The 15,279-nt window shown below is 44.1% G+C and overlaps 1 protein-coding gene across 1 annotated transcript; it reads left to right on the plus strand.

Moving 5' to 3' along the window:
- The first annotated feature begins 6,829 nt into the window (after window positions 1-6,829).
- On the plus strand, window positions 6,830-7,525 carry LOC127245750 (60S ribosomal protein L5, mitochondrial-like). Its single transcript, XM_051266773.1, has one exon. It carries the CDS (start codon window positions 6,893-6,895, stop codon window positions 7,523-7,525), a length of 633 nt encoding a protein of 210 aa, XP_051122730.1. The 5' UTR covers window positions 6,830-6,892.
- Window positions 7,526-15,279: the final 7,754 nt, after the last annotated feature.

Consider the following 15,279-nt stretch of genomic DNA (forward strand, 5'->3'; position numbering starts at 1 on the left):
GTTAGCTGGTATTTGTTTAGTCATTCAGATAGTGACTGGCGTTTTTTTAGCTATGCATTACACACCTCATGTGGATCTAGCTTTCAACAGCGTAGAACACATTATGAGAGATGTTTCGGGGGGCTGGTTGCTCCGTTATATGCATGCTAATGGGGCAAGTATGTTTTTCATTGTGGTTCACCTTCATATTTTTCGTGGTCTATATCATGCGAGTTATAGCAGTCCTAGGGAATTTGTTCGGTGTCTCGGAGTTGTAATCTTCCTATTAATGATTGTGACAGCTTTTATAGGATATGTACTACCTTGGGGTCAGATGAGTTTTTGGGGAGCTACAGTAATTACAAGCTTAGCTAGCGCCATACCTGTAGTAGGAGATACCATAGTAACCTGGCTTTGGGGTGGGTTCTCCGTGGACAATGCCACCTTAAATCGTTTTTTTAGTCTTCATCATTTACTCCCCTTTATTTTAGTAGGCGCCAGTCTTCTTCATCTGGCCGCATTGCATCAATATGGATCAAATAATCCATTGGGTGTACATTCTGAGATGGATAAAATAGCTTTTTACCCTTATTTTTATGTAAAGGATCTAGTAGGTTGGGTAGCTTTTGCTATCTTTTTTTCCATTTGGATTTTTTATGCTCCTAATGTTTTGGGGCATCCCGACAATTATATACCTGCTAATCCGATGTCCACCCCGCCTCATATTGTGCCGGAATGGTATTTCCTACCGATCCATGCCATTCTTCGTAGTATACCTGACAAATCGGGGGGTGTAGCCGCAATAGCACCAGTTTTTATATGTCTGTTGGCTTTACCGTTTTTTAAAAATATGTATGTACGTAGTTCAAGTTTTCGCCCGATTCACCAAGGAATATTTTGGTTACTTTTGGCGGATCGCTTACTACTAGGTTGGATCGGGTGTCAACCTGTGGAGGCACCATTTGTTACTATTGGACAAATTTCTCCTTTTCTTTTCTTTTGCTTTTTTGCCATAACGCCCATTATGGGACGAGTTGGAAAAGGAATTCCTAATTCTTACACGGATAATGAAATTCAAAAAAGAAAAGAAAATAGGAAATCAGTGTGAAAAATGAGAATTCTGACACCAATCATTTACGAGTGAGGATGACACCAACGGAAAAAGGGAAAAATGCACATAACAACATTTTAGGCCAAGCAAAAACCTTAAGATTCAGTAGTGGGGAAACCCGATCCATATCCTAATATGCTCTATTCTTCCTTTTGTAGCCCCGGTACATCTCATTGTCTGGTATTCCGTATGTCTCCTTGTCTCTTGGAAAAGCTTCCAATCATATCCCCTCCACATCATATAGGTCATCTCCGCAATTAGGAATACCCTTGGGCCAAGAACCGATATTCTCTAATCCTCATAAAAGAAAAGAAGTCGAGTTTGTTCACAAGGTTGGGTCGTGATATATAGTTTGTGTGCCGGTAAAGAAAGCACTTGGCTTTTTAGAGCCCTATCACGTAAGGGAGAAGAGGGAGAAGACAGACTTCATGTGTGAAGCATACAGGGAACTTCTCTCCTCTCTTACTCGAGCCTCTATAGTATAGTCAATAAAGCAATGCGGGTCAAGCTGTCCAACTCTTGTTTGCAGACCTTTACACCGATAAAAGCTTATCTCTCAACCTGTTCCGGATGTGCCTCCGCGCTGAAAGGGGCACTCATTCCCGGGTCACTGAAAGTGAGCTAAGCAGCAAGAATGTCATTGACAAACCTAAGCTGCGTAGCAGAAATGCTAGTCCCGAAAAGGGTAGCTGACTCAACTAACTGCTAGTCTGACCTAGTCCCGGTGGTCGAGCTCGAACCTTCGCTTGCCCTTGTTGGGACTTAGTGAAGAGTTAGCCTAGAAAGGCTTTTAAAGCAAGTCAAGCATGGAAATCCCAGCGGATTAATCAATAGCAGTAGAGTCGTAAACAAGAAGAGCTGAACAAGTCACTTCTTTCTTTGCTTTAAAAGAGAGAAGAGCGGCAACAGAAAAAGCTTTTGCCGAGAAGAAAGGGGAGCTAAAGGCATTAGACGATGTTGGAACAAAGTAATATCCGCTTTAAAAGGGGTTCTTTCACCTTAGGCTGTAGAGTTGCTGGTAGCGCCTACCGAGGAAGTGAGAAAAGTGCTAAATAAGGCGAGGTGAGACCAACCCGTCTGTGTTTACACATCTGTGGGGCAAAAGTCGCGATAAAAGGCACGCTATCAACCTCTAAACTTAGATGAGCCTACAAAGCGAGCACTAATGAGGAAAGCCCAGGTTCAAGCATTGACTTTAACCTCTAGCGTCCTCTAAGAATTCACTAGGGCAGCGATGGCACAATCCGATAAGGAACCCGGCCAAGGAGCGCGAGTAGGCTAGCGAGCACAATTCGTTGAGAGGTTTGTCTCCTGAGGCCAACTCGTATCGCCCCTGTTCTGCGATACAACTTGTACCGGAAAGGCTTCCGTGCTTGCTTCCATCATTTCCTTCTTCTCAACCACCTCTCTAACATCTAACATAGGGGCAATCCTCTTGACGATGTCCATAGCGGCCACACTGAAAAGAGATCATATTGAATCCTTCATACTCAACCTGGTGCAACGTATTGAAGACTAGCACCTTCGAGACCACTTTCTCATATGTCGTCCACCTCCAGGCCATGAAGCTTTTCTGCTTGCTAAGGCTGGATCAATATTACTTCATCAGGATCTCTAAAGTCGTCCAAAGCCGCAGTGGCTACTGCAAGAACTCAAATCTCAAATGACGTAAGAGAAGAAATAGAAGTGCGAGTGCTGAGTATCTTTTACTGCGCTAGTCTTTCTAAATTCCTTAGCCAAGAAGCCTTTGGCCTCTTGTTTTCTTCCCCATGACCCTTTGGGGCTATTACACTCCACCCAGATAGCAATTCCCTCACACCCTTTAGCCGAATCTCAAAGAAAGATAGAAGAGAAGAAGAGCTGCGACACCGATAGCAAATCGCCCAAGAGGCGAAAGCGTTGGAAGTCGCTCGAGAGATTCAGATAGGCGAGCCAAGCGAGTCGGCCAGCATCTCTATCCGAGAAGGAGGGAGTAGGTTGTTCAGGTCTCCCACTACCCACGTTGGAAGTAGCCGAGAGAATCCTACAGAAATTCAGGCTTAGATGAATGCCGGGTCTCTTTGCGAGCATGAAACCGCGCTTTACTGTGATTGAGAAGGTAAATGGCATAAGGCAAGGAAGGGGTTTAGCAAGATAGCATTCATTTCAAGAGATAGAGTTTCAGATGTTGAACTCTTTGCCAGAAGATCGTCTCTTTGAGATGCTAAGAATCGAGGGTAAAGAGTCGTTACGTAGACTTCATCTCAACATTCGTCTTTACTACTGATAGTGCTAGCACACTCCTTACGCCGACATTAGCAGTAGCGCTAGTAAGGCCGACAAATACAAAGAGGGACGGTGTGACAGCACTTTTTTAAGCCCAAAGGCTAGTTCAGTCACTTCCGGATGAATAAGAGTTCTCTTTCTCGATCGAAAGAACCAACATCGAATGGCCAAGCGTTGAAGAATCGAATCATCGCCCGAAAGAAAGGGCCAACATGTTGTATGTTGTGTTGGCTTTCTTTCCTAGATGGAGAGAATCCGCAAGTAGGAATAAGAGCATTGGGGAGGGGCTACAGTTGTCGACTCTGAACGAATGGTTTTATGTGAAGTGAAGAAGAGGTGGTAACTTTTCAAAAGAATAAGATCCCGTTACAGTTGGGAAAGCAAGTGCCATCCGAGAGTCTTCTTCGTCTTCTGCTTTCACTGACGAGCCTTGCTTTCTTAGTCCTTTCTTAAGATAAGACCTACCGCCTTTTATGAAGTCTGGGCTTTCTCCATCGTTTCCTTAGAAAGACTCGCCCTATCTCTAAAGGGGCTTCGGTCGTTACCCTTTTCTCTTTATCCTTTGAATTACTCCCTGAACTGCTCTGAGCAACGTGATACCTAGGTTCCGTCACTTTTTCTATTCGTTCCTTATTCTGTTGACCTTTCTGACTATATGGTATTGTGTTTTGCGGCTCCTCTTCCAGTTCGAGTGGGAGTTGGAACATAATGCTTGGCTGGCGAAGTCGTGGAATTCGGTAGGTACGTCGCTTTGGCTTCTTTAGTTATGTCTTTCTTTTCTGGTTGGCTAGTCAACGGCTGGCGCCTTTGAAAGTGAACGAGTACGAATGGAAAATCAGTATTTGCTTTCCCAACCCGGCAAAATGCCCCACTCCTCCACATTCATAACAGTTACCGGATCTCAGACGCATGATCAAAGGACCGAGCAAGGAGAGGTCTAAGCACCGCGAGGGCAATTACATAGCGCCTTACCTCTTCTGAATTCTATTGCTAGTCCCTTGCTCTTAAGCCAAGGAATAAAAACCTATCTTTATGCTACCACTGGTGAAACTAAAGCTATGTATTCTTTGAAGACGGAAGATGAATCAAAACCTTGCCTCTCCCCTGAAGCTATGAATGCAGGCTTCCGGGCATTTTCCCTAGGGCAGCAGAAGGTAAGCTCTAAGGGAGTGAGCGCTAGCTCCTTCTTTAGCCTATGCAAAGGAAGGGCCAAGAACTCGAACCTCGAACGTAGGCAAGAAAGTAATAGGCAGGCCTTGATTTTGATATTTCATAATGCGAGCTCTAGCTAGTCACGAACCGTTCTCTTTACAACTTCGTGGCCTAAGCCTTTGAAGAATCGTCCTCGGGCTTGCAATAATTGTACGAAGGAAGGCATCCTTTGTAGAGGCACCTTTTGGAAAGAAACTTTGCAAGCGGAGTCCTACCGATTTAATAGCTGCTAGTCTGAGACCGAGAATGAATAAGACTCTTCCAGTTCGTAGATTCATTTTGTCGGAGAACTTGCTTATTCAGTAAATACCTCTTTCGGATACTTTAAATGATCCCCTATCTCTGCTTGAAATCCTATAGTAGTCTACTAATTCTTCCCTTCCTCCATTTACCTTTGGGCGACCGGCTAATTGTATTGGTCTCATTATTCTCTATTCTTTGCTCCCTAGACTTTGGCAGTGAATACGGAACTAGACGGATCCTTTATATATGAGCTAATAAAAGCAGCCCCAGAGGACAGATAGATGGTAGAATTTCGTTGAGTGATATTCCTAACTACTGCTTAAATCGCTATCGGAGCCTAATGTAGACTGCCGCTAAGAAACTCTCTTTCGAAAGTGAGATCACCACCGGAGAGGGAAACTCATAAAAGCAGCCGTTCCCTTTCTAGATACTATATAGAAGATAAAAGCCTCGAATCCTTTGCTTTCTTTCATCTCTCTGATTGACATTAATTAAGCTTTTGCCTACCCCAGCTCGATCCATAGTTAGGGATAGATCGATCGGTTTCGGGTCAAATAGGAAGAACTAGAAGATTCCGCCTCTGGAAAGCGCCTACACCTAATGGCTTAAGCCGCTCTTCAAGAGCATTAATCCGGTCTGTATTCGAAACCATCTTGCTTTCCAAATAGCTGGCTTTAGCGATTTTTCCATTCCTTACAACATAGGACTTTCGGAAAGAGTCGTTGAAGAAGCCGAGACGAGAGAAAAAAAAGTCCCGCTTAAAGGAAAGACAAACTCTCTTTAGCGGTTCGTAGGTGCCTTATTTGATCTAGTAAGGAGAGCTAGAGTAGCATTCTCCTCAGTTACGGCCCCGGGTTCCATAAAAAGGAGTCAAATCTTAGCAGCAACAGACAAAGAGAGTGTGACCTGAGCAAGTCTGAATCGAGCCCTACCGAATGCTCTCTTTCTATCTATGCTACATCTCCCATGAACGAGGGAAAGACTTCCACGTACTAAATATTTACCAACACAAAGCGGGATGGATGAGAACAGGAATGAGCTCCATGGGGAGCTAGACCTGCGCTTAGGAGAAGAATTCACTCCTGGGTCGCAGGAGCGGCTTTTAGGGTCTTGTTCGGACATTCATTCCTTCTTCCTTTGCTTTGGCGGTATCTTCTAGTTGAGAGCGGTTTCTTTTAGGAGCGATCTTTTCAGGAAACTGGAAATCTCGTAAGAGAAGAATGAGACTTTTAGGCGTGATCAAGCGCTGTTCTCAAGCAAGAGTGTCCACGATCTTGTGTTGAAATAGCATCCGAGGTTGGGTTTGTGTTCCGTAAATTCTCATTCTTCCCCCTAGATCCCCTAGATCCCCTAGATCCCCTAGATCCCCTAGATCCCCTAGATCAAAGTCTAAAACCAAGGAAAATAGAAAGAACTCTCTTTTCGTTCTGAACTAGACTCTATCTATACTCTATATATATAGCTTGACTTCGTTAAGTTGATTTGGAGGGAATTGGATTGGATTTTCGAACTTCAAATCATGCCGGGGCGACAACAAGAACTCCGAATTTATTATGGGGATCCCACCCCCAGTGATCGAACCTTTATGGACTCCGCGCGAAATTCCTTTTCTTTTCCTTCCACCAGTAGCAGCGATAGCATTTCGTCAACTATATCGGACGCGGCAAGCGCTGCGCCCTCTGTAAATGACCTATTTACGCAAATTTGTACCCTTTATTAGAATTAGAGATATAAATGCACTTGCTCCTTTTAAGGAAGGGAAAGAAATCCCCCCCCCGTAACTCTTCACTCTTCCTCTGCCGGACCTTGTTCGCACAGTGATTGGGGGCGACGGGATGTCCCCAGGCTTTCTCACGGATGCCTACTATGATGTCATGTTATGTGGACCTCGTAGTTGGGTATTCGAAGATCTGGAGAACTTGCTCAATTTGATAACCTATGCCCCCGGGGCATAGAGAAACTTTTTTTTATTCCTTTCCTTTTTGATCTCATTCGTATTCTGATCGAAGAAAGAGGTGAAGCTATCTTTTTGAAGGCGATAGTTCACAGTGCTTATTCTATAGATACTTGAAAGGCCAACTCATGTTTCCACTCTATTTTCATTACGAAGATGTATCACGTCAGGATCCGTTGCTCAAACTGAATCACGCCAACGTTATGGAAGTTCCTGGATTGTGTAAAATAAGAGTAGTACCAAAGGCAGCACCTTCTATCAAAAATGGAAAATTGGCTATGGAGATTCCGTGCGGTCAGAAATTCATACAGACAGAAAGGTCTTCGACAGGAAAGTCATTTCGATCCAATCCAGGGTCAAATAAAGAGAAAAAACGAAAAAAAGGATATGTCAGTGACCTAGCGCGACAAAGCACTCTCCGAGGGCATGGAATGTCTAATTTTTTAGTCAGAATCTCCACAGTAATGTCTCTATTAGATTCTCCGGTCGAAATACGGGAAAACTCTATTCAATTCTCGATGGAAACGGAGTTTTGCGAATTCTCCCCAGAACTGGAAGATCATTTCGAGATCTTCGAACATATTCGAGGGTTCAATGTGACTATTGTCACTTCGTCCAACACACAAGATGAGACTTTACCACCGTGGAGCGGCTTTTTGCAAAAAGATGAGGGTTTTAACATTAGAGATCGAATTCGATGTCGGAGAAGCGAAATATACGAGATCACAAACGTAGATTGCTCGCGGCTAAATATGAATTGAGACGAAAGCTTTATAAAGCCTTTTGTAAAGATCCCAATCTTCCTAGTGATATGCGGGACAAACATCGTTATAAGTTGTCCAAGTTGCCAAGAAATAGTTCCTTTGCACGAGTAAGAAACCGATGTATTTCCACGGGTCGCCCTCGTTCCGTATATAAGTTCTTTAGAATTTCTCGTATCGTTTTTCGTGGATTAGCATCTCGAGGTCCTTTGATGGGCATAAAGAAATCGTCTTGGTAGCAACCACCAAGAAAAGGGTTAGCGTAGCAGTTAGTCTACAAGCAAGGTAAGTAGGTCCATTACCGGCCGGCTTCGGACCGAAAAGACCTAACTACGTAATCCCCTGATCTCGGATCGGAGATGCTAACAGGTCGGGAATCGAAGTGGGGGACCTCTCGATAGCCTGTGTCTATCTCCTGTCAAATATGCTCCCCAGCTTTAGTTTAAATAAATAATAACGAGCGCTCGGGTAGTACTCTTGGAAAGAGAGAATATCACCGCGTGAACATAACATGTTGTTACGAATGTAACTCCCTCCCGAGGTATCGACCACTATTCTAAATAGAGTAAGGCGGAGAACTCTTGTTCATTGAAGCGCCGGAGTGCGGAGGTTGTTCCCATCATTGAAGTCAGAGTGTGGGACTGAGCCTTCCGAATGAGAAAGAAAAAAGTGCAACGTTTCCGTTGGAAAAACCAACGCAAATACAAATATCATATTGACTTTCTCTCGCCCTACTTCTAAAGATAGATAGAAAAGGTTGGAGAGAGTGACTTTATGAAATTATCTCCTTTTCGAATTCTTTCTCCCGCACACCGAAGCCCTCTTTCACCGAGGAGGAAAGAATAATCTTCCAAGGCGAGCAGAGACCTAAACCTACTACCCTTTCTCAAACCTTCCCCTTTTCAACATAACATAATAAGGTAAGCTTGGGTTCCAAAGCCCCTTTATGTTGAGATAGAATGTTGAGATAGAGCAATCCTTACTCGACAGCTCAAAGCGGACCAGTACAAAAAAACCATGTGATCTGTCCTAGTTTACGTACCCCAAAGCACTATTTAGCCCTTCCGACTCGTCTTTATTAACTGGCTTATACCTAGCAACATGATGGACCTTGGCAGCTCGATCAAAGCACTCGACAGCAGCTCCGTCCTTGCTTAGGAAAAAGAGGTTTGGCCGAACCACTATCTCTTGATAGATCTGATCAGACGCTTGCTTTTGCCAAGTCAAGAAAGTCCCCTTTACAGCTCGCTCTGTAAGTTCACTAGCAAGACACCAGTACTGGTCAAATTGGTTTCTTTTTTTTGCTTCCAAGGGGGGTTCAAACCCAATACAATCAATCAAAAGTAACCACTCTACGGCCTACAGAGCCACCAACATAATCAAAAAGCAATCTATAGTAAACTTCCGATGGCGGTGATGTAAACTCTTGCATACCAAACGGAATATCATGTCCCATATGGGCTATGGGCTAGACCATCTGCAACCTGATTAGATTCCCGAAAATGTTGATGGACAATACACTCCTGAAAATACGGCATAAGAGCCCGGCATGCCGGAACTAACACAGCGTAAGGATGGTGCCAAAACCAACATTAGCTGTAAACCCGTAAATCCATTGACCAATACTATCACGTAGAACCCCTCCTGCAGCAAGATAACCCGCACTCCCATCAACATGAATTTTGAGAAAACCCGGATACCACCTAACTAGGCGCCAATGATAGTTTCTACCAGGATATTGCAAGCTCCTAAACTTGCTCCAAGCGTCATCTTCAAACATAGCAAACTCGCGTAGCCACCTGCTAGCAAGTCTCGGTTGGAAACTCCGCCCTTGGAAGGTAGGTACGTCGGTTCCTCCAAATCCACAATTTCCAGCAAGTAATCGCAAAAAGGATAGCCCAAGGTGGACTTACCGAATCAACCTTCTTAGTCTGAACCAAATTCCTCTAAATCTAGCTCAAAAAAATGCTCTTCTGTTAAACCAGGATGACCCGACCCCTTCGACGCTTCTTTCGCTCTATACCCCTTCGGAGGTGGAAGAAAGGGTACGGACAATTTCTCTTTCTATATAGTAGGGCCCCAGAATGCCAAAAAGCAAGAGTGGTCACGAGAAAAAAAGAAATGACTCTAAGGAACCAACGATTCTCTCTTCTTAAACAACCTATATCCTCCACACTTAATCAGCATTTGATAGATTATCCAACCCCGAGCAATCTTAGTTATTGGTGGGGGTTCGGTTCGTTAGCTGGTATTTGTTTAGTCATTCAGATAGTGACTGGCGTTTTTTTAGCTATGCATTACACACCTCATGTGGATCTAGCTTTCAACAGCGTAGAACACATTATGAGAGATGTTTCGGGGGGCTGGTTGCTCCGTTATATGCATGCTAATGGGGCAAGTATGTTTTTCATTGTGGTTCACCTTCATATTTTTCGTGGTCTATATCATGCGAGTTATAGCAGTCCTAGGGAATTTGTTCGGTGTCTCGGAGTTGTAATCTTCCTATTAATGATTGTGACAGCTTTTATAGGATATGTACTACCTTGGGGTCAGATGAGTTTTTGGGGAGCTACAGTAATTACAAGCTTAGCTAGCGCCATACCTGTAGTAGGAGATACCATAGTAACCTGGCTTTGGGGTGGGTTCTCCGTGGACAATGCCACCTTAAATCGTTTTTTTAGTCTTCATCATTTACTCCCCTTTATTTTAGTAGGCGCCAGTCTTCTTCATCTGGCCGCATTGCATCAATATGGATCAAATAATCCATTGGGTGTACATTCTGAGATGGATAAAATAGCTTTTTACCCTTATTTTTATGTAAAGGATCTAGTAGGTTGGGTAGCTTTTGCTATCTTTTTTTCCATTTGGATTTTTTATGCTCCTAATGTTTTGGGGCATCCCGACAATTATATACCTGCTAATCCGATGTCCACCCCGCCTCATATTGTGCCGGAATGGTATTTCCTACCGATCCATGCCATTCTTCGTAGTATACCTGACAAATCGGGGGGTGTAGCCGCAATAGCACCAGTTTTTATATGTCTGTTGGCTTTACCGTTTTTTAAAAATATGTATGTACGTAGTTCAAGTTTTCGCCCGATTCACCAAGGAATATTTTGGTTACTTTTGGCGGATCGCTTACTACTAGGTTGGATCGGGTGTCAACCTGTGGAGGCACCATTTGTTACTATTGGACAAATTTCTCCTTTTCTTTTCTTTTGCTTTTTTGCCATAACGCCCATTATGGGACGAGTTGGAAAAGGAATTCCTAATTCTTACACGGATAATGAAATTCAAAAAAGAAAAGAAAATAGGAAATCAGTGTGAAAAATGAGAATTCTGACACCAATCATTTACGAGTGAGGATGACACCAACGGAAAAAGGGAAAAATGCACATAACAACATTTTAGGCCAAGCAAAAACCTTAAGATTCAGTAGTGGGGAAACCCGATCCATATCCTAATATGCTCTATTCTTCCTTTTGTAGCCCCGGTACATCTCATTGTCTGGTATTCCGTATGTCTCCTTGTCTCTTGGAAAAGCTTCCAATCATATCCCCTCCACATCATATAGGTCATCTCCGCAATTAGGAATACCCTTGGGCCAAGAACCGATATTCTCTAATCCTCATAAAAGAAAAGAAGTCGAGTTTGTTCACAAGGTTGGGTCGTGATATATAGTTTGTGTGCCGGTAAAGAAAGCACTTGGCTTTTTAGAGCCCTATCACGTAAGGGAGAAGAGGGAGAAGACAGACTTCATGTGTGAAGCATACAGGGAACTTCTCTCCTCTCTTACTCGAGCCTCTATAGTATAGTCAATAAAGCAATGCGGGTCAAGCTGTCCAACTCTTGTTTGCAGACCTTTACACCGATAAAAGCTTATCTCTCAACCTGTTCCGGATGTGCCTCCGCGCTGAAAGGGGCACTCATTCCCGGGTCACTGAAAGTGAGCTAAGCAGCAAGAATGTCATTGACAAACCTAAGCTGCGTAGCAGAAATGCTAGTCCCGAAAAGGGTAGCTGACTCAACTAACTGCTAGTCTGACCTAGTCCCGGTGGTCGAGCTCGAACCTTCGCTTGCCCTTGTTGGGACTTAGTGAAGAGTTAGCCTAGAAAGGCTTTTAAAGCAAGTCAAGCATGGAAATCCCAGCGGATTAATCAATAGCAGTAGAGTCGTAAACAAGAAGAGCTGAACAAGTCACTTCTTTCTTTGCTTTAAAAGAGAGAAGAGCGGCAACAGAAAAAGCTTTTGCCGAGAAGAAAGGGGAGCTAAAGGCATTAGACGATGTTGGAACAAAGTAATATCCGCTTTAAAAGGGGTTCTTTCACCTTAGGCTGTAGAGTTGCTGGTAGCGCCTACCGAGGAAGTGAGAAAAGTGCTAAATAAGGCGAGGTGAGACCAACCCGTCTGTGTTTACACATCTGTGGGGCAAAAGTCGCGATAAAAGGCACGCTATCAACCTCTAAACTTAGATGAGCCTACAAAGCGAGCACTAATGAGGAAAGCCCAGGTTCAAGCATTGACTTTAACCTCTAGCGTCCTCTAAGAATTCACTAGGGCAGCGATGGCACAATCCGATAAGGAACCCGGCCAAGGAGCGCGAGTAGGCTAGCGAGCACAATTCGTTGAGAGGTTTGTCTCCTGAGGCCAACTCGTATCGCCCCTGTTCTGCGATACAACTTGTACCGGAAAGGCTTCCGTGCTTGCTTCCATCATTTCCTTCTTCTCAACCACCTCTCTAACATCTAACATAGGGGCAATCCTCTTGACGATGTCCATAGCGGCCACACTGAAAAGAGATCATATTGAATCCTTCATACTCAACCTGGTGCAACGTATTGAAGACTAGCACCTTCGAGACCACTTTCTCATATGTCGTCCACCTCCAGGCCATGAAGCTTTTCTGCTTGCTAAGGCTGGATCAATATTACTTCATCAGGATCTCTAAAGTCGTCCAAAGCCGCAGTGGCTACTGCAAGAACTCAAATCTCAAATGACGTAAGAGAAGAAATAGAAGTGCGAGTGCTGAGTATCTTTTACTGCGCTAGTCTTTCTAAATTCCTTAGCCAAGAAGCCTTTGGCCTCTTGTTTTCTTCCCCATGACCCTTTGGGGCTATTACACTCCACCCAGATAGCAATTCCCTCACACCCTTTAGCCGAATCTCAAAGAAAGATAGAAGAGAAGAAGAGCTGCGACACCGATAGCAAATCGCCCAAGAGGCGAAAGCGTTGGAAGTCGCTCGAGAGATTCAGATAGGCGAGCCAAGCGAGTCGGCCAGCATCTCTATCCGAGAAGGAGGGAGTAGGTTGTTCAGGTCTCCCACTACCCACGTTGGAAGTAGCCGAGAGAATCCTACAGAAATTCAGGCTTAGATGAATGCCGGGTCTCTTTGCGAGCATGAAACCGCGCTTTACTGTGATTGAGAAGGTAAATGGCATAAGGCAAGGAAGGGGTTTAGCAAGATAGCATTCATTTCAAGAGATAGAGTTTCAGATGTTGAACTCTTTGCCAGAAGATCGTCTCTTTGAGATGCTAAGAATCGAGGGTAAAGAGTCGTTACGTAGACTTCATCTCAACATTCGTCTTTACTACTGATAGTGCTAGCACACTCCTTACGCCGACATTAGCAGTAGCGCTAGTAAGGCCGACAAATACAAAGAGGGACGGTGTGACAGCACTTTTTTAAGCCCAAAGGCTAGTTCAGTCACTTCCGGATGAATAAGAGTTCTCTTTCTCGATCGAAAGAACCAACATCGAATGGCCAAGCGTTGAAGAATCGAATCATCGCCCGAAAGAAAGGGCCAACATGTTGTATGTTGTGTTGGCTTTCTTTCCTAGATGGAGAGAATCCGCAAGTAGGAATAAGAGCATTGGGGAGGGGCTACAGTTGTCGACTCTGAACGAATGGTTTTATGTGAAGTGAAGAAGAGGTGGTAACTTTTCAAAAGAATAAGATCCCGTTACAGTTGGGAAAGCAAGTGCCATCCGAGAGTCTTCTTCGTCTTCTGCTTTCACTGACGAGCCTTGCTTTCTTAGTCCTTTCTTAAGATAAGACCTACCGCCTTTTATGAAGTCTGGGCTTTCTCCATCGTTTCCTTAGAAAGACTCGCCCTATCTCTAAAGGGGCTTCGGTCGTTACCCTTTTCTCTTTATCCTTTGAATTACTCCCTGAACTGCTCTGAGCAACGTGATACCTAGGTTCCGTCACTTTTTCTATTCGTTCCTTATTCTGTTGACCTTTCTGACTATATGGTATTGTGTTTTGCGGCTCCTCTTCCAGTTCGAGTGGGAGTTGGAACATAATGCTTGGCTGGCGAAGTCGTGGAATTCGGTAGGTACGTCGCTTTGGCTTCTTTAGTTATGTCTTTCTTTTCTGGTTGGCTAGTCAACGGCTGGCGCCTTTGAAAGTGAACGAGTACGAATGGAAAATCAGTATTTGCTTTCCCAACCCGGCAAAATGCCCCACTCCTCCACATTCATAACAGTTACCGGATCTCAGACGCATGATCAAAGGACCGAGCAAGGAGAGGTCTAAGCACCGCGAGGGCAATTACATAGCGCCTTACCTCTTCTGAATTCTATTGCTAGTCCCTTGCTCTTAAGCCAAGGAATAAAAACCTATCTTTATGCTACCACTGGTGAAACTAAAGCTATGTATTCTTTGAAGACGGAAGATGAATCAAAACCTTGCCTCTCCCCTGAAGCTATGAATGCAGGCTTCCGGGCATTTTCCCTAGGGCAGCAGAAGGTAAGCTCTAAGGGAGTGAGCGCTAGCTCCTTCTTTAGCCTATGCAAAGGAAGGGCCAAGAACTCGAACCTCGAACGTAGGCAAGAAAGTAATAGGCAGGCCTTGATTTTGATATTTCATAATGCGAGCTCTAGCTAGTCACGAACCGTTCTCTTTACAACTTCGTGGCCTAAGCCTTTGAAGAATCGTCCTCGGGCTTGCAATAATTGTACGAAGGAAGGCATCCTTTGTAGAGGCACCTTTTGGAAAGAAACTTTGCAAGCGGAGTCCTACCGATTTAATAGCTGCTAGTCTGAGACCGAGAATGAATAAGACTCTTCCAGTTCGTAGATTCATTTTGTCGGAGAACTTGCTTATTCAGTAAATACCTCTTTCGGATACTTTAAATGATCCCCTATCTCTGCTTGAAATCCTATAGTAGTCTACTAATTCTTCCCTTCCTCCATTTACCTTTGGGCGACCGGCTAATTGTATTGGTCTCATTATTCTCTATTCTTTGCTCCCTAGACTTTGGCAGTGAATACGGAACTAGACGGATCCTTTATATATGAGCTAATAAAAGCAGCCCCAGAGGACAGATAGATGGTAGAATTTCGTTGAGTGATATTCCTAACTACTGCTTAAATCGCTATCGGAGCCTAATGTAGACTGCCGCTAAGAAACTCTCTTTCGAAAGTGAGATCACCACCGGAGAGGGAAACTCATAAAAGCAGCCGTTCCCTTTCTAGATACTATATAGAAGATAAAAGCCTCGAATCCTTTGCTTTCTTTCATCTCTCTGATTGACATTAATTAAGCTTTTGCCTACCCCAGCTCGATCCATAGTTAGGGATAGATCGATCGGTTTCGGGTCAAATAGGAAGAACTAGAAGATTCCGCCTCTGGAAAGCGCCTACACCTAATGGCTTAAGCCGCTCTTCAAGAGCATTAATCCGGTCTGTATTCGAAACCATCTTGCTTTCCAAATAGCTGGCTTTAGCGATTTTTCCATTCCTTACAACATAG

This window comes from Andrographis paniculata, unplaced genomic scaffold (assembly GCF_009805555.1).
Source record: "Andrographis paniculata isolate CXL003 unplaced genomic scaffold, ASM980555v1 Contig235END, whole genome shotgun sequence".
Lineage (NCBI taxonomy): Eukaryota > Viridiplantae > Streptophyta > Magnoliopsida > Lamiales > Acanthaceae > Andrographis > Andrographis paniculata.